Source organism: Micromys minutus, assembly GCF_963924665.1.
Source record: "Micromys minutus genome assembly, chromosome: 14".
NCBI lineage: Eukaryota > Metazoa > Chordata > Mammalia > Rodentia > Muridae > Micromys > Micromys minutus.
This window is the reverse complement of record NC_137983.1, coordinates 34,868,058-34,888,269: the sequence shown is the minus strand read 5'-3', so window position 1 is coordinate 34,888,269 and position 20,212 is coordinate 34,868,058. Positions and strand designations below refer to the sequence as shown.

General features: G+C 39.3%; 1 protein-coding gene across 1 annotated transcript in view; it reads right to left on the bottom strand.

Moving 5' to 3' along the window:
- TNKS (tankyrase) overlaps window positions 1–20,212 on the bottom strand; it is a gene marked incomplete at its 5' end in the record, with an annotated part of 126,149 nt that overhangs the window by 91,475 nt on the left and 14,462 nt on the right. Inside the window, one exon of the mRNA XM_080928761.1 lies at window positions 13,274–13,498. Within this exon, the coding sequence (XP_080784887.1) occupies window positions 13,274–13,498 (225 nt within the window). The remainder of the gene's footprint in view (window positions 1–13,273; window positions 13,499–20,212) is intronic.

The window sequence follows — 20,212 nt, the reverse complement described above, 5'->3', positions numbered from 1 at the left end:
CTATGTCTCCTGGAGCAAAACAGCCACGAGGAAAGCCCAGAACCCACCCCAAATTAATAAGTTTAAGTAACACTCCTCCCACATCATGAGAGGCTTGTACCCAGGATGAGGAAATGTGGGTATGGACTAGTCCTCGGGAACCTGAGGACACAAGAGGCTGAAAAGCATGTGTAGTTGCTCCAGGTTAGAGGGCTTCAGAGGAGTGCTGAGAGAATAGACCTCTCACTAACACCTGCCACAGCTAGTGAAGCAAAATGCCTCCTAGGCCACTAAGAGCAACTAGTGCTCTTAACCACTGAGCCATCCCTCCAAAAAGGATAAATACACACAAAGCCAACCCATTTTTCAACAGAGGACCAAATGATTGTGGTGGTTTAAATGAGAATAGCCCCATAAGCTCATAGACCAGCTCAGTCACCAGGGAGTAGAACTGTTTAGAAAGGATTAGGAGGTAAGGCCTTGGAGTGTGGGTGTCACTAGCAACAGGCTTTAAGGTTACAAAAGCCCACTGCCAGGCTCTGTCTCTCCTCACCCTCTTCCTTCCCCTTCTCTCCATCTGTGTCTCTGTCTTGGTCTCTCTGCCTGAAGATGAGAGGGTAGCTCTAAGTTACAGCTCCCAGTCATTTGCACTTGTGTCCCTGCCGGCCAGCCTTCACACTCCCTGCTGTGATGCTAATGCACTAACCTTCTGAAGCTCCAATTGAATACTTGCTTCTGTAAGTTGTCTTGGTTATGGTATCTCTTCACAGCAATAGAACAGTAACTAAGACAGTGATTTATTTGCGGAAAAATAGTCTATTCCAACAAATTATGCAGAAAAGTAATTTATAATTTCGAGGGAAAATAGATCAATTATTGACTAGAGTTGGCGGGAAGCAAGGGGACGGAACCAAAACTTCCTGGAGTGGTGCAAATGTTCATTTTGATCATGGTGGTAGTTCCAGCGGTGAGCAGGTGTTCCAATAAGAAAAAAGAAAAACTGTTACAGACCCCAGAACAACACCTACACGTGGCTAACAACACCAGAAACCATGCAAAGTTAACAAACTAGCATAATTAAACTATGTTTAAGTAGTTTTTGTAAATAGATTTACTCTTCCTTATCACTGTTCCAACTTCTAAATAAATCATTCACTTTTATTAGTTTTTAACATTTCTCTTTGTATATTTTTTGTGAACATGAACATGCCGTGGTGTGTACCTGTGTAGGTCCAAGGACAACTCCTTCTATCATGTGGGTTTTGGAGATCAAATTTGTGTTGTCAGGCTTGGTAGCAAGGGCCTTTAGCCACTAAGCCATTTTGATGGGACCCCCCTCATTTCATTTCCTTAGTCACAGGAGAGAAATGCTGTGTATTTTGAGGACCAAAAAGAGTAATCAGCTCTGTTCTCTCAACATACTCATGTTCATTAATACCCAAGCTTCTCTGGAGAACATGAGATAAACATTTCTTTGATGCTCAATGGTGTCTTCGGCACCAAGTGATTATCGACATTCACTGAGTAAAGTAAGCTGTTTTCATCTTAATTAACATCCTTTGGAAGAACCTGAGAACATCACTGCACAATGCAGAACCTAATGTGACCCACTTATAAAGCTCTTCCAAAATGGAGATGAAAAGACAAATATTCTAATATAATAAATAGGGAACTAGGAAGGGATTCCGGAGAAGAGTTTTAAAGTAAAGGCTGTGTTTTAGCTTGGTCTTTTTACTCATACAACAGTTTCTTAATATTCCTGAGATATGCTATCCCATATGGCGGTCTCAAACAAAGGTAACCAGAGTTTGTGAAATGTATTTGTTAGGGGGACTAGTGATCCAAACTGTTACACTTAATTTTCGTCAATTTAGATTTAAAGATCTGTTAGTTGATACAGTTACTAACAAGCATTTCATGTGCTCAACATACTTTAGGTATGTAAAATTACTTCATGAATAGCAAATTTTATGAACTCCAAATATAGGTTAAGTATTACTCCCAAAGCTGGGTGTGGTGGTACAGAATAATCATCCCATCATCTTTGAGGCTGAGGCTGAAGTGTGGGTTTGTTATCACTGAGTTTGAGGCCAGCCTAGTGTGGGTTTGTTAAGGTGATGCATGATTAGACTGTGGATAGGTGGGCGGGGAAAGAGGCTAGAGGAGCAGAAGAGGAGGCAGGGACCAGATTTCCAGAAGCAACATGAAAGCCGATGTGTATGTCTCTCTCAGTGCATCTCTAGCTTGATGAGGTTATTTCTAAGGGTTTCTATAGGTCTAATTTATCTTTTCTGGTTGTGAGTTTATTGTGTAGAGGGTTTGTGGATTGAGAATTTAACATAAAAACCTGTTTGGTAAGTTACCAGGTGGTGGAGGACAGGAGCAAGCTGGGGGACAAAAGCAGCAGGAGCATGAACTTGCAGTAGAATGAGCCTTGCCTGAGTTCTTAGAGGAGGCATGGAGTGCCAAGATAGAGATCCGGTTGTGCCAGATGGCCCTTCGGGAGCCAACAACGAGGGATAAAAGGTTAAGCCACCTTTTTAATAATTACCACTACAACCTAGGGCTACACAATGATAATCAAGTCAGCCAAAATTACACAGTAATGTCCTTATCTTAAATAGAACAAAATGTGTATATATGTATATGTGATATATACATGCACACACAAACTCATGAAAATTTTGTTTAACTGAGATATACTTTAAGGATAAACATATTTCAGAACTCTAGTTGAAAAAAGTGTTAAGAAGTACCAATAATGTTTTATAAACATCACATACAGAAGCAGTACTTTGTATAAGTTGTATTTAATGGAAAGTATCAGCGAACTGATGTCACCTATCCTTACTTTCATGTGTGCAGCATTACATACCTATTGACAAGTGGGACTCAGAACAGAGACTTGGCTCCTCCTGGCTACTGCTAGCCTGGGGCAGACACTGTCTGCCTCTAAGGTAATGGCTCCATTATGCTGCTTACTTTGCGAGTATCTTACGCTCACAGAAAAATACAAGAACTGCAGTTAAGCTGAGTGTCAACCACACTTTTTCTGATCCCTCCAGAACGACAAAAAGGAAGCTGTCATCTCTTGCACTTCAAGGGAGACAGGAGCCTTCTGCCTTCCTCTCTTCTGGTTCTTCAGGCTCCCTCAACTCTTGATGCAGTCTTCTGGCCCTTTCTTTCAGAGTCATCCTTCTTGGTGAGTAGACAGGGGACAGGAGGGGTTGACAATTTGGATTTATCTTTTCCCTTGCTGTCTTCAGCTTCCTGGATCTTTGCTGAAGTAGTCAGGTCTTACTTTCAACTTAATTGGTCTGTGGGCTGCGGGCACTTAGAAGTGGGGTGGTATCCCGAACCTTCAAAGATTTGTAACAATAACCCTGACATAGGCCCACTGGGAATCAGTAGCAATTCCCATCTGTGACAACTAAAACTATCCCCATACTCGGCTACAAGAAAGAACTGGCCCTGGCTGAAAGGCTCTCTTCTCTTAGGTTCTTAGGCCCCACACCCCTCTAACACTCAGATACATCTCCAAACAGTTTCATATGCCAACTACTGTAATATTCTCAGGTTTACAACATAAAAACACAAGTAAATGGTAAAAAAGTAAAGTAAAATAATTAACAATCTATTATTTTGTCTTTGAGTGCCAACTTTATTAAAGCTATTTTAGTACAGGGAATACAAGTGATTTGAATAAGACTTCTTAAAGAACAGAGACTTCCTCAGAAGGGCGCCAGTGTGCCTGTCCTAGTGGAGCTGCTGCTGCAGTGATGACCTGCCATGGTCAGAGCAAGCTGGGGTGAAAGGGTTTGTTTCAGCTTCCACTTCCAGGTAACAGTGGAGCACTGACAGAGGCCAGGGCAGGAACTCACAGAAGGCACAGTCTTGCAGGCCTGTTGCTCACTGGCTTGCTCCCGATGGCTCTCTGACTTATTGCAGGTTCTATGATAGAAAAAACCAGGACCACCTGCCCAAGGTTACCCCACTCACAGTGGGCTGGGCCTCCCACAATATTCACTAATTAAGAAAATGCTCTACAGACTGTATGCCTCGGTATGGAGGCATTTTCTCAATTTGGGTTCCTTTCTCTAAAAGGACTCTAGCTTAAAATTAGCCATCACATTGCCTAAAGCTGTAGTACATTGCTATCTCCTCTCCTTTCCCAAAAACGATAAATATATTCGATGACATCACCAAACTCTTAATTCCAAATTCCTACTAAAGAGAATTTAATCCATTTTGGTAGTGTCTGTTTCTAAAAGGTTTGTCCAGGAAAGCAGAAGGCAATACCGACAGTGGTGATGGGAAGGCTTAGTTCTGAGGGAAGATCTACCGAGGCAGGCATCTCAATGGTACTCACCGTGAGAACACATCTCAAGGTCAAAACTGTTGTCAGCAGGTTCATAAAATGGGGGCTTCTACTTTATACACCAGCCCATTATTTGTGTTTATGACAAATATTTGTTGTATATTACAGAGCAGTGCTATTTCTCCTCAAACAGAAGTTACCTTCATCCATGCTGCTTTAGTATGCTTGCAAAAAAACCACATAACAATGAAAGAGTTCTTCCCATCAGGTGTCTAACATTACAGGTAAAATATTAAATAAATAAGGACAATGTAAAATAAGTCAAATTTACATTCCAGAATAAATAATGCCAAGACTCTAGAAATAAGCCTTAAATTGTGAAACAGTTGTAAAACAACTATTGTGCAAAGGTCTGGAGCTTCAATTATACCTCTAAAAAAGTCTTTAATAAAAAAAATGAGCAAAACTTCAAGATTCTGCTAATATCTACCATACATGCAATAAACAATTTCACCTTAGTGAACTATTTACCTTTGTTTTATTACACGATATCGATATATAACATTTCCCTTGTACCTCAATGCTCAAAAGTTGAGTTCAACTGGGGAAAACCCCTAACTTCACATAGAAGCATTCTCTTGTGTGAGCTGATGAATTAAGTGCATCTCTTTCTGTGTTATTGCCAGACATTGGCATGAAACTGTATGATTAAAAAGGTGTCTCTATGTGTCCCAGGCTTTACCAACTTAGGTTAAGCTATAAAGTAGGTTTCATACTTAATATTAAAGTCAGTACCCTAAATTTCTTACCTACCTTACTTACCATTCTATAAGACCATAAGCTAAGATTGCCCTAGAATTGCAACCCAAGCTTTCTTCCCCATGTGAGTTCTAAAGGCCAGTTTTCACATCTGTCCTAAATACCTTGTCTGCTCCTATTATTATAGCTAATGCTCTCCTCCTCAGAATTCCATTAACAAACAAATGCTCAAAATCATAATTCTGAAAAACATCATGGTTCCTTCCTTCCGATGTGCCATGTCCCATACTTACAAATATTCTTTCAAAAGACCACAGTCAAAACTTAGCGCCAAATATGCATAGGAAGTATGTATCCTCAGTCTCTAAGACTCCATGGGGTAGCAGAGAAATTAAGAAAACATCAGCCTTGATACAAAATAAATATAGGTTTTGACAGACAGTACAATCTTTTGTAGAAAATCTTATTGATACTAGCATATCTGGAAACAAACTGTTAAACAACTCACACTGAGGCTTACATCCTTAAGTCTGAACCTTGTTTAGAGGTAAAGGCTAGACCTGTCCAACCTGAAAAGGGCTGGTAGACTTAAATGAGCCAAGTGCTACAGAGAGCCCATATTTCTGTAAGTCTATAAAACAAAGATTATACTTGGCTTTCTAGTTTAGTGAGGACTAAAATCTTTGCCTGAGACCCCAAGCAATGAGGAAACAGCTAATGTCTAGAGCTTCAGGTAACATAACAGTATGAATTGTCACAAAGCCTAAGCAAATAAGCCCCTTGTCTCAAATGCCATTTCCATACACCACCATCTTAAGCCACGCAGCTCACCGGCACGCTATTGTGAACTATCATAGCCAGCCTATTCTAAAGTAGCAGAAATGTGTAATTCAAAATTAGGTGAAGACCAACATCACTTTAAAAACATGTTTTATTTCTTATAATACTGAATTGAGTTCAAACTAGTGCTTCTCTATAAATCCTAATAACAATGAACAAAATATATATACACAAATGTGTGTGTGTGTGTGTGTGTGTAAGCAAAAGACAATATAATCATCACCATTATCTAGAAGCCCTACTACAATAGAACCAAACTAATCAGGTCAATAAATAAACATCTTCAAAGCATCTGAACACCAGCAGGCAAGATGTTCACAGTCACGTTCTTCTGTCTCAAGAGAAAATAATGGCAGCACTCCTTACTGGTCTCTTTCTTAAAGATACTGTACCAAATTCTGCCAATTAGGGTGTTGTCCAAAAATGCTACACTACAATCTAAAAGACTTGAGTTCACTGTTTATGTGAAAAATTGCTGCTAAAACAAAAATCAAGACGAGAGTTGTTCTGAAGGAAAAGGAAGAAAATAATTAAACAAAATGAATGCAATCAAATTCCCAAAGCTGGGCTGGAAATGGCTCTGTGGTGAACTCAGTGCTCTACCAGGTCCCAGCTCCCAACTGCCTGTCACTATCTCCAGGAAATCCAATGCCCTCTTCTGGCCTCCATGGGTATCAACAGTGATAGGGTGGACAGCTGTTTGCTTGGTTTTTCACAGTTTATAGGGATGTAGATAACATGGCATTGTATTAGAGCCATACTGCTGTATACACACTTTGTATACATCCTTTAAATGTATTCTCAAGATAAAACATGTTTTCAATGTAAAGTAGTTCTTAAATGAGCAGCGTTCACATGTAGGTCTATGAGGGTGCATTACCTTACCAGGAGACCTGAATTTCAAATTACATTTTTCACTGATATTCCTATAAAGTGTAGTGCCACTAGACTTTGTATATTGTATTCTTTAAATGAGAATTTTCGTTATTGAAAACCTTAAGTGAAAAATTAAGCATAAGGCTAAGATCAGGGGTGTGGAATGGGCCTACACCAGAGAATCTGAGGCGAGAGGACTACCACAGCTTGAGGCCAGCCTGGCCTACACAGTGAGTACCAAGGCAGCCTGATTTAAATACTGAGACTCCCTCTCAAAACTCCAAGGCCAAGACAAGACAAAAACAGGATTAAATAAATGATGGCCTAGGCCTTGTCAATGTGTTTTTAGAAATGACACCTAACAGCACTAAATGCAACTAAACAGACTTTAAATGAGCAGCCACCGTCTATAACCTTAACCCATCTGCCAGGTAAAGTGGCATACATTCCCAGGTTGCACAAACTAACATATGGACATTCCTAAGTCACCATACTGTCTTTAGTCCCACTAGTATCTGCAAGGGTTTGTTCCAATACTTCCTTAAAAAGCAAAATTCACAGATATGAGAGTTCCTTATGAAAAGTATTATATTTGCATATAATCTATATTCTATATATTATTTAAGTTATCCATAAGTTACTTGTACCTAATACAATGTAAATGCTACAAACTGTTGTTATGAGTTAGGAAATAAGATAAAGTTATGGTTTAGGAAATAACAAGGTAAAATTTTTATATTTTCAGCAAGAAAAAAAAGACTCCAAAATGCCCAATCTTCAGTTAAATAAATCTACGAATAAGAAATTTCTAGATACAGAAAGCCTACTGTTTAAAGTATATCACTTCCTATGTGCAGAAACATCTAGAAATAATTTTAACACATTTAACATTCCAACAGCCAATATACTGTTTCTACAAGACACTAGCAAAGTAAAAATAAATACAAGAGTCTCACTATTTTCATTTGACAAAGCAACTATGCATAGAAAGTAATCCATTCCAAACACAAGGGCTTCCCGGTGGGTGGTGTGGGAGTGATCTCCGGATCCACTGACTCCTATTTCTGTCCTGTCCAGCAGATCACAACAGTCCTCAATTACCCTGTGACAGAAATCTTCTCAATTGCCAACAATTCCATATATTATCAACTGACAACAGATCCGGTAGTTAGGTTATGTGGGCTCATTTCATGAATATATATGTACACACATGTGAAAGAACAAACTATATATAAACCAGGCTGTAAATTGTAATGGTTTTAACTTCTCTCCTGAATAAAGGATCCTACTGCAGTTGGTAGTGTATTTGGCTGAATAAATCTGACCTTATCTGGTGGAATGATCAAAGCTAAAGCATGCCAGTTATTTTCTATACAGAAAAAAGGAGGAAGAAGAGAGAAAACAAATACTAAAACTTTAATGGAAAAAAATACAAAAAATTCTATTACCATATTAAAGAATTAACTGAAGATCTGATTTGGGTTAGGAAATTACAGTTAATTGTTTTTACTAGTTCATTTAAATAACTAAATTTTATGTTATTAAGTGATATTATCTTCATAGAATTTGCCTAATCTCTTCCTAGACAGCATGGATTTTTGAGTAAATATAAACACATCTGAAACAAATCATATAATGCAACAGGAAAATTACATCAGAGTATGTTATTTTCAAATAAGTAGAGAGAGCTGTAAACTATGGAATCTGCCCCATCCAGATATTACATACTAATCCACACACATCATACAAAAGGCTTTACTTGCTTTGTTTCATTCTACCTTCGAAATTGTGCGATGTTCTTTCCTCTAATTCAACCCTGAAATAGGTAACTCACAAAAAGACCTGCACCATGACAAAATGCTCCTGAACCTGGAAAACAAGCCTGTTGCAGCTTGAAATTGGGACTCTACACACACAACAACAACAACAACAACAACAAAACCCAAGAACTGTTTGAATGAACAAAGAAAGCAAAGCAAATAACAAAAGCCTTGTCCCAAAAAAGAATCCTGTCCCAGCCGGGAGAGGCAGCACATGTCTTTAATCCCAGTATTTGGGATTAAAGTTTGAGGCCAAACTCGTCTACATGAGTTTCAGGACAGCCAAAGATACATTTTTTGAGACACTAGCTAACAAATGGAAGCATTCCATCACACACACTGGGTAGTCTTTCTAACTCGCCAATAGCTAAGGGGCTGCTTTTTATCAAGAGAATTACAGGTTACTCCATTTCTGCCAAAAAAAAGTCTTCATGAAGTACTCCACTGTCTTTGGGGCTTCAATGTTGTAATAAAAAAATCCTTTGCCTATTTTTTTTCTCTGTGTAGGCAATTTATCCTTGGTGGGTCTTAATCTGGCCTGGTGTTCAATAGGCTTTTTCACATTAAGATGCATTGTCTTATCATTTATTACTGACTTCTTTATCAGTTCTTAATATCTTTTCCATATGGAACTACTATAATGTATACGTTTTTTAAAATAATGTTGACACTCCTTGATTTACCTTATTCTTCTGGATTTCCACATCTTAACATGGTCGTATTCTGTTCTGCAATTGGGGATATTTCTTACAGATCATCTAAACTACTAGCATGTTTTTCATCTAGTGTGTATGTGTATGTGTGTATGTGTGTTTATGTGTGTGTGTCTGCCCCTAACAGTAGGATTAGAGGCATGATACCACGCCCAGTTCTACACAGGTGCTGGGGATCCCAATTCAGGCCCTAATGCTTACACAGCAAGCCATCTCCCCAGCCTTTGAATGCTTTACTTTGAAACAAATTAGGGTCTTTGGCCCTCAAGTCTCCTAAATTTAATTTTCTGAGAACAGGAGGTGTATGTGTGCAGGCTTGTGTTTATCTGATTTTGTTTAAAGCTTCCTGGATACACACACACACACACACACACACAAATTATTCTCTAGATCTTCTGCTATAGTTAAAACAGGGTGTTATTTTTCATTTTGCTTACAAAACTTCTGGTCTAGATGCTGAAATATCAAAACAGTAAGAATCCTGTATGTGTTAGAAAACCATGCACTCCTACATTCTTAGAATTCTTTCATTTCAGGATAGCAAGATGACCTAGTAGGTAAAAGCACTTGTTTTGTAAGCCTGGTGACTTGGGTTTGATTGAGAAAACACACACACACACACACACACACACACACACACACATATACTCGAGTGTGCGCATGAAAATTGAGCTTTAAAAATGCACCATTTGCTATGAAACCAGCAAGCTAACCGTCCCCAGATTACTCAAGACTTTAAAGAGGAATCTTAAGACTCTCAGAGTACACGATCAGACAGCACATATAAAAAACATAAAGAAAGTAATAGAGACCAAAGTTTGCCTCAAATTGAAATGACGGGAAAGTATAGGATCAACCTCAAAATCCAAACCACCATACAGTAGAAGGGATTAACTGTTCTCTAGCAGAAACATCCTAGCCAGGCCGCTACTAGCACTGAAGTACAACTGGATTGCCACAACCGATTCTTTAATATCTGCACAACTATGTGGACAGAATTCTACCAGTGGAGAGTGGAGCACCTGGTTGACAGAAGTCACTCCTAGCCAGCAACAGAACAAAGCAGATCTGACCCCAACCAGCTTCTGTATTCACATGGCATGTGTTCAGTAAATACTTTCATTTTCTGAGGATTATAGTCTGAGGACAGGAAGAAATGAACAAGCTTTAAAAAGAGAAAGTAAGCTGATTTCTAAAGTATATTTGGGTTGTTATATACCATAAAAGAATGTCATAAACAGATAAAGAGCAGCAATGAAAGAAACACTGTTCACATGACTTCTTTATCAAAAAAGAAACCAAAGTACCCCATTCAGAAGTTAAAGTTTAGATTTTAACAATGGTAGAACTAGAAATTAATAACAGGCATTAATATTATTGAATGTGTACTATACCTATTACTCTTACAAGTTATCATGTATTAATAATGTGGTCAAGAACAGGGAGAATTTTGTAGACTATTCCTTTCTACATATCGCTGAAAGATGGTGATTGTAGTCCCTGGTATCAGTGGGAAACTGAGCCTGTGCCCTAGCATCTGCCCCAGTGCTTTAGTGGGTAGTAGTCACAGGATTTGGCTCTACCCTTATGGCTATCAATTGTCTTAGCCGTTGTACTCACCAACAAAGACATAATACACTTTAAATCAGGGTAGTACTCTATCAACTGGGTGACTGCATTTTAAAATCAACTTTATACACCAGCTTCAAAACTACCAGACAGACAAAAAAAAAAAAAAAAAAAAAAAAAAAAGAAAGAAAGAAAGAAAGAAAGAAAGAAAAAGAAAAGGACAGGTTTCCTATTTTGTCCAGCTATGCGTCACAAAAATATTTCAGAATTTCTTAGCTATACTTGAGTTCATGAAGTATAGCATATGCTATCAGAGCTTTTTCAAAGGCACACTAAAAGGCTCCCAAAAGTTAGAAAGTTAAATAAAGAGAAGAGTCTACAGTTGTTTTTTTTTTTTTTTTTTTTTTTTTTTTTGAGACAAAGTCTGACTATGTAGACCAGACTGGCTTAAACTTGGAGATTTTCCTGCCTCCACCTCCAAAATGCTAAGATCAAAGGTGGGCACCACCATGCCAGGCTACAGTCCACGTTAATTCCAGTAGATACTCTAGAATAGCCATGCCTTGGCCACAGTTTGCTAAGAGTTTCAAAAGTACCCTTCCCCTCCTTCCTACGTTTACAATTCACAGAACTTAAACAGCAGGCGGGCAATATGCGCACAGCCTGCTGCGGACTATAGAACGTGCTGGTTGCAGTAAGTTCTCCATTTAAATTATTGTTCATAAGCCAACATTAAAGAAAACATTTTTATTACCTGATTTTTGGTACAGAGATTAAGATGGAGAAAGTATTCTACCTTAGGGGGGAAAAAATTCAAGTACAGACAAAATGAAAATTCCAGAAAGATATAAATAGAAAAATATTTAAGTGGAGACTAAAACTGATGTTTTTATGAACTGAAAAGAACATGAAATTCTGTGACCAATGACTAAGAAAAACCCAGTGGACACACATGTCAGGTGCGGTAACCAAAGAGAAGCTAAAAGGCTACATAGCCAAAAACAATTATGGGGGTTCAACAACAGCTATCACAAAAGAAAAGCCAAGCCAGAACCTCTGGTCACACTGGGTTCAGGTTCATCAGGTAGATGTACAAATGGGTTGATAGGACATGACTGTATCAGTGCAAGACCCAGAGGAAAAGAGGCATTAAAATGTAATAGATGGCAAGGCACTAAAACGATAGTCAATGCACCGCACCGAAAGATACTATCATGACTAAGGAACTTGACAGTATAAAACCTGAAATTATACTGGAAACCAGAACAAATGGCTATGAGGGAATAGTTGTAATCACTAGGGAAATTTTAACCAGAACATGTTAAAAATGGTCTATATACTTTAGCATAAAGAAAACGTTGAAATAAAATGTTGATACCCACAGAGACAGAGCCACCATTCTGCCATGCAGAAAGAATACAAAGTCTGCCATGAGCTAAACACATTTCAACCAACTGAAGGATCAAGAAATAGATGAGACCCACAGGAGACTAAACATTTGTCTTTTAAGAGGTTTAATTAGCTTACAACATAGAAATGTTAATGCAATAAAGCACAGTCTTAAAATGGTTAGAAAGTTGAATTCTCTCTGTAATTGTTTTCTCTCAGTCCTAGTTTGTTTTCTATTGTTATAAACATCAAGAGCCACCTGGGAAGGGAAGGGGCAATTTCATCACCAAGTCCATCACCAAGGGGACTCAGGGCAGGAATTCAAGGTAGGAACTGAAGCAGAGACCACAGAGGAGTGCTGCTACTTACTGGCCTGTTCTCCATTGCTTGCTAAGCCTGTTTTGTCATACAACCCAGGACCACCTGCCCAGGGATGGCATTATCCATAGGGGACTGGGCCTATAGGCCAGTCTGATAGAGGCATTTCTCAACAGAGGTTCCCTCTTTCTATATGATCCTAGCTTGTGTCAAGTTGAACAATGCAAAACAAACTACTGGATTTGAAACACATACCTAATGCTTTTAAGTAATTAGAAACTGATCAGTGTTCAATTTTAGCAAATTAAAGAATTTGTCAAAATATTTGATAAATTTTCTCTGAATCAACCTACAATAACCAAATATGCCATCCTATTCAGTAATTTATACGTGTATGGCTCTCGCTGATGCAAGGTTAAATGCGGCTGTAAGCTAACTGCATGTGAAGAGAATATATCAGAATTTACTTCTACACGGCTGACACCAAGCTGCCTCACTGAGGGAGCCAATTCAAATCTTATTCTTAACCACCTTTGGCTTCAGCTCGATACTTCCCTTCAAGGGAACAGAATTCCTCTAGAAGCCATAAATCTGTACATATGCTGAGATAGCACTCGTTGTACGACAGTAAAAACACAAAAGTAACCTTAAGTTAAAATAGATCGCAGCAGCAATATAGCACTAATACTCACCAATACAGACATCAATTTTCCCTTTAATGGCAGCTTCATGCAGAGGTGTATAGTTCCAGTTATCTCTGGCATTCGGATCTGCTCCTTGACACAGTAACAGACTCACAACCTCAGCATGGCCGAAGGAGCAGGCATTATGAAGTGGGATGAGACCCCCATCATCACGGGCATGGACATTAGCACCCATCTGCAGCAAGTGTTCTACAACATCCTTCCTTCCAAAACCTGCAGAAAAGAAGCAGAAATGTTTCATACATTAAGTTAAATAAATCCTTAACAAGATCCACACCTATATACTGAGGTACTGTACCCTACCATTTAATATACAGATCCTACTATAGTAAAAAGGCTAAATAAAAGCACAAACATTAGCTTTGTTCAAACTACCTTCCTGTTTCCAGAAGGGAAATGTTACTTGTTACTGAGTGGCTGACTCAGAAACCATCTCTTAACCACTTGCTACGGCAGGCGAGTGTCAGAAATGCAAGTGAACGAGATGACTTCTGCCCAACAATGTTATGACATGTATGACAAAATCACATACATAAGCTCCCATGTACCTCATACTTTAAAACTGCTGACAAAAATGTATATTTAAGTATTTTAAAGGCATTTGAAGGTATCCGAATACTACTAGGATCAGTAGTCAAACTGAGAGTAACTGGTACTTCAATAAAGCTATTTGTGACAGAATTACAAATCTGAGAAAACACGGTGGAAATGAGACTAGAAGCAGTAAAGATATAGGAGCAGACACTGTGACACTTGTTCTCAAGTGTCAAAGGAGAAGAGCCGGCTAGGATCCAAAGCAGTCCTACTTCTTGATCAACTTAGAAGCTGGCATGTTAAATAAAACTAAATTAAAGGGTAACAAAATAGTCGTAACTTCCTCCATTTTATGCACACATTAAAGAAATAAGAACCACATGGAAAACAGAACCAAAATAAGTGTTTTCCATGCTAGCTATAGAAATCCAAGCAAGTACTAAGGAAGTCTCCCAAAATTAAAAAAAAAAAAAAAAAAAAAAAAATCCCATAGACATGTATCACAAAGTGAATTATACTTCTACTGGACAATGCCTTAAGGTAAACTGAGATGGGGGGAGGGTTAGCTCAATTTTATATCTGAATTGTAAAATTAGAGGGAGTGCTGGCCATGTGTTCAGTCTGCTGTTCTTAATCCTGGCACAACAGTACCTGGTAGTGATAGTTAGAGGTCCTATGGTCTGCTTCTACCTGTCCCTCCCTCTACCATCATAACCCCACCATTCCTGATGTGAAAAGCAAGGCTCCAGGGGAAAGTTAAGGGTTGCTCTGTTCCTATTGGAATAGAAAAGACAATGATGGAGTAAGTGACATCAGGAAAATGAGGTCACTCACATTCTGAGAGCCCAGGTAAGGAGCTTTCATTTGAGGAAGGGTCTATCAGGAGGCCAAATCTGTATGCTAGCTAATGCTAATAGCAGACATAAGAAGATGAGGCCCAGGAGACAGGTGAGGTCTTTTTATCAGGAAGAAACAGGTAGCTCCAAGTGATACCACCAAACTACTACAGAAATTCACTTGGCTCACACTTGTCACTTAGCAATGGCGTCAAAAAACCCCTGAAAAGCCTGTCCACTTTGGTGTTCTATGCTCCGTGTTCACGTGCTTACAAGTTTGTGCTTGTAGGAGTGCTACAACTGAGTTGGACACATGATCTCCAGACACAGGAGAGGGCAGAGGAAGAGACCATCTTGGACACACTCTTTAGTGAAGTACAAAGTGTCTTCACGTAAGTGTGCATACCTATGCTTTCCTAACCAAAAGTGTCACCTGCCACTTACAAAAACAGGCTGAAAAACAAGTCTTTTATAGCTGAGCACACAGCTGTCTCAAGAAAATCAAGTTATCTACTGGTAAAGAATTAGAAGATGAATTCAGGTAGAATAAACAACAGCATCACATCACTTCTGTAAGTCATGGGGAGAAATGTGCTTCAAAGATCCAAGAACTTATTCGTAAGAAAAATCACTTTATGCTATTTGAGTCTTTAAAAGGTTTTCAGATAGCTGAATGAGATGTTCACTTTAATGTAAACTCCACACAAAAAGAAACACCTGGCAAGGAAGCTGCACCTGACTGACTGACTTAACTGAGCTGGAAACACCCTGTGTGGACAGTACATTCAGGTAGCAGCCCAGATGAAAGGAACATGGGGAAGAAGGCTGTCCAGCTGGCTTGGCCTTCCCTCCTGCTGCTGCTTCCTTACAGCTTCAGTTCCTCCTTACAGCTGCAGCTTATTCCTGCACTGACAGGACACCCGAAGTCTCCGGATCCGGCCAGGATTTGGGCAGCAGATTGGGACAAGCTTAAGCGCCCAACCTCAAGGCCTGAGCAAACAGCAACACTCAGCATCTCAGGTGAGAAAACTGTTCTATTTCAATGTTAGCTGATATAACAATGATAATAACAACATAAGTAAGAAGGAGCAAATTAGAGCCAATATGGTAGTCTATCCCTCTAATACCAAAATGTTGGCGGTAGAGACTGAACAGACTACATAAGGAGATCCTCTTTTAACACTAAGGAGCTGGGAAAATGGTCAGTCTGTACAAGAGCTCAGTATGCAAACATAAGGATCTCAATCTAATCTCCCACACCCAAGCTAGGAAAAAAAGAAAAAAGAAAAAAGCTGGGCACTTGGTGTGGGACAGAAGGATCCCTGGGGCTCCGTGGCCAGTCAGTCTAGAACTAGAGAGCCCCAGGCTCAACAAAGAGTCCCAGCCTCAAAATCTAAGATGGTGGTCCTGAGTTCAATTCCCGACAACAACATGGTGACTCATAACCATCCACATTGGGATCCAATGCCCTCTTCTGGTGTGTCTGAAGACAGCTACAGTGTACTCACATAAATAAATAAAATCTAAAAACACAACAACAAAAAACTAAGATTCTAAGAACACTTAGAATGGACCTCTGCCCTCCGTATGAACACACAAACACACACACACACACATCACAACAAAAAGTAAAGAATCAAGAACAAAGCAAGAGGCAGCTAGCTAAGAAAACTTCTGCTCTACTGCCTAACAATAAAGATCTGGCATAGATTTAGAAGGCAAGGATGGCTGGGTCCCAAATTCTCGTTGCGCACCTTGGTCTGTAGAGGGTAAAGTGGGAAAGAAGTAAGCCAGCAGCTGCAAAAGCTCATCCAACAACTGTTCCTGCTTAAGTAATAAGATTTGTAAATTTAAGCACGTTTGCTGGGAAATGTCATTATTTCACAAGTTCAAAGAAAATGTAAAATGCACTTTAAGAAAAATCTAAATTCAAAACACAAGGCCTAATTGAATACACTTAGCAACATACTTTATTGATCTTAAAGTATTACATTAAGGCCCTTTGAACTGTTTCAGTACTAGATGTAAGGCCAGAAGTGTTTATTCCTCAGGTTTGAGCTAAAAAAAAAAAAAAAAAAAAAAAAAAAGTCATTGCACTTAACATTTAACATTTAAGCTTGCCTACAATTAAAACCTGCAAGAAACAACCTTAAACCTTAATGATGACATGCACAATGTAATCAAAAGAGAAAAACCTAAGGTGTTTGGAGTATTATGAACTGGAGTTTATAAATGGTAGCAAACTACAGACTAAGAAGGCCTGATTTGACTACCAACAAAGATGCAAGCACTGCTCCACAATAACAAAGTTCTTATTACACGTCACTCTAATTTTTCCGTAAGTATTGTAAGATCCAAGAACACCCACAAGACACTCAAAGTGAGAATAAAGTAAGCCTGAGATGGTCAAGAACACTGACATGGTGGAAAGATAAGCAGGCTCTTAGCGGCAGAAGACAATACTACAGTGATCTGGTGTTTAACATAATTCCAACCACAGACTGGCTTTGTTTGCTTCCTATTGCTGGCCTAAAACAGGACCAAAAGCAGCTTGGGGATCAAAGGGTTTAGGCTTACACTTCCCACTTCACAGTCCAGTATGAACGGAAGCAGTCAGGAAACAAGAACTCAAACAGCCGCATGGACAAACCTTCCATACTAGTGTCCTCTATGCATGGCTTGCTCGGCCTGTTTTCTTATACAACTCACCATCAACTACCCAGGACTGGCTCCACCCACCATAGGCTGTGCTCTCCCTCATCCATCAGTAATCAAAAACTGCCTCAGACTTTCCCACAGGCCAATCTGATGAAGAAAATTCCTAAACTGAAAGTCCCTCTTCCCAGATATACCTGTGTCAAGTTGAGAAAAACTAACCAACACAGAGGCCTTTGAACAATAACTGTAGAGCTTTTGAACACTTTTCTATCCCGTGTATTCACCCAACATCCCTGGCTACTCCAGAGGTCCATACTTGGAGGAATTTCTAACCCTACTAAGTTTATTCTGGGTCATGTTCATCCTGGCTGACTTGTGGAAGGCGGCTGTAGGAGAGGATGTTTATCACACAACAGCTCCACCATGCCTTTAATTCCGTCCACTTCCTTTTTCTGACATGCTTTTAGGTTTTCTGGTTTACTGTATTTTATGGAGGAAATTTGCATACTGGGAATTGTGGAAAGAACCTGCATCTTACTTGTCTTCTATGTACCAAGTGAAGTTTACCTATCTAATATACACTAAAGCACACCTAGTAATAAGTTTCTGATTACTTTGTAATATACATCCGATGACAAATATTTCTATTAACACTCAGCCATTATTGCTTCCTCTCCGAACTTTGACTGTGGTAACTATAGTAGCTTTTAATCATTAGAAGATATAGTAGCTTCTGAGCCTTTGATCAAAAGTCAGAAAGGAGTGTATTTCCCTATTGATTTCTCATTTGTCAAAAGTAGACCCTCAATGAAAATTATTCTATCTTATAGAACCTGATTTAGGAGAAAAAAGAAAGAGAAAGGAAGTAAATAAATAAGTAGGTTTATGATAAAGTCCAGAGAAATAAAAGAGTTCATTCCCTAAACCCAATGGAGAAACCACCAGAAACAAAAAAGGTGAGAGAGACAGAAAGTAAAAACAAAAGAAACAAAAAAGGATGGTTAGATTCCAATGCAAAAAGATTAGCTCAGTAGCAGAAGATACTTATCCTGCCTAGGCAGGTGAAGGGGCAGAGAAGGCTTAACATTCCTCACATGGGCACCGTGTCCCCTTCACTGCTGTGAAATATGAAGGCAGAATTTCCAGTGCAGCTCCAGCCAAAAGTAGAAGCATAAATCAAGGGGAAATACTGCAAGCAGACCAGAGGGCCAAGCGCACAGTTACATCTAAGAGGTCAGCATTTAGAGACAAGGCAAAAGTGAGGAAAATGCCTAGAACACAGATAAAGGAAGTCACACTGGGGTGCTCTGTCCTAGCATGCCTATTGACATTTTCCACAACCAAGAATGCATATTTCTATCACCCCAAAACCCAAACTCCTGAAGAACCCTTCCGGAACGCTCTGAAACAGGTACAGAAGGCAAGAATTCAGGAAGAGACGGCGTAATGAGGATAGGAAAAGAGCAAAGTTGCCATGCTTCTCACGCTGAAGGAAGATCTGACTTCCAGACTAAGCTCACAGGCTGCAGTGAGAGCAGACACTACAGCACAGTCTAACAGCTTCAATGGCTAAAACCTCCCAAGTTCCCCAGAAAGAAAAGTCTAACTACTGAGAACTAGAAACAAAGTGTAGAACAGAAACAGTGGCATCAGAAGGCAGAAAAGCTGCCAAGCCCTGGAATTCCGTTACTGGTTTTCAGTCCACCCTCCTTTATCTCATCAGAGCTCCTCAGAAAATGGTGGTATTCTTAGAGGAAGAAAAAGCTAAATGCAATACAATGAATGAATCATAACTAGAAGCCCAGAGAAAAACACACAAACAGTAATACAATTTTTAAAACCCTCAAGCTTCATTTTATCTTAATTCTAAGCAACTGAACCATTTTTAGAATAGTTAGAAAAACCATTTCTTTAAATCCCTACCTCTCGGTGCATAGCAAAGCAAACTCTACAGAAACAACAGAAAATAATGAAACTACGATAGAATGTAGGTGGTCACAGCATCTCAGGATGGGAGAAAAGGAGACAAAAGGAAAAACTTTAAGGCAGTAAATCTAGGGAGTTGATAGATGGAATGAAAACAGCAATAGGTATTTAGATTGACACAAAAATGCACAGACCAAAATTTCACAACCAACTGGCAAAAGGCAGAAAAAAAGGATTAGTCACAACCAATGATTCACTAGAAATATAAACTAAACAAAAATTGTTTGCTTTATTACAACACTGGGCCTGCAAGATGGCTCAGGGGGTAAAAACTCTTGTCACCAAAGTCCCATGGCAGAAGGAGAAAAGTAACTAACTGTCACAACTTGTCCCCTAACCTCCACACATGTGCATGGCACAAGCAACTCACCTCCAAAAACAAATATAATAATGTAAAAGCTAAGAAATGTAAATTAAATGATGACATTTTGCAATACACAGTCCTAAGAGCATTGTTCACAACAGCCAAAGACACCCAGATGCAGCAGTCATAGGAGATTGTACACAACAGTATAAAAACCCACAAACTACTGCCCCGTGACAGCCAAACCACACACAAGTACCAAAACAGAATCCTCTCGCCAAGTTCAAAAGCTGACTGCACTAACCTATGTGCAGTTAAGCTAGATTGAGACAGACTTGTGGCTGCAGACCTATTGATTCTTAATCTGGGTACCCGATGCACCCAGGTGTAAACACTGAAAATTCACCTTATACTTAGGATTTGTGCTTGTTTATCTGTGTTTCCTGCATTTCAAAAACAAGCTAAGGAAGTACTGCTGAAGGTGTAAGGAGTAGTAGACTACTGAGAAAGCCAATCTAGCAGCACAAATTTACAAGCCAACCTCTGGGATTCTACATACAGCACTTTATGGCACTGTCATGAGAATCCAGTAACTACAACTACTTCATT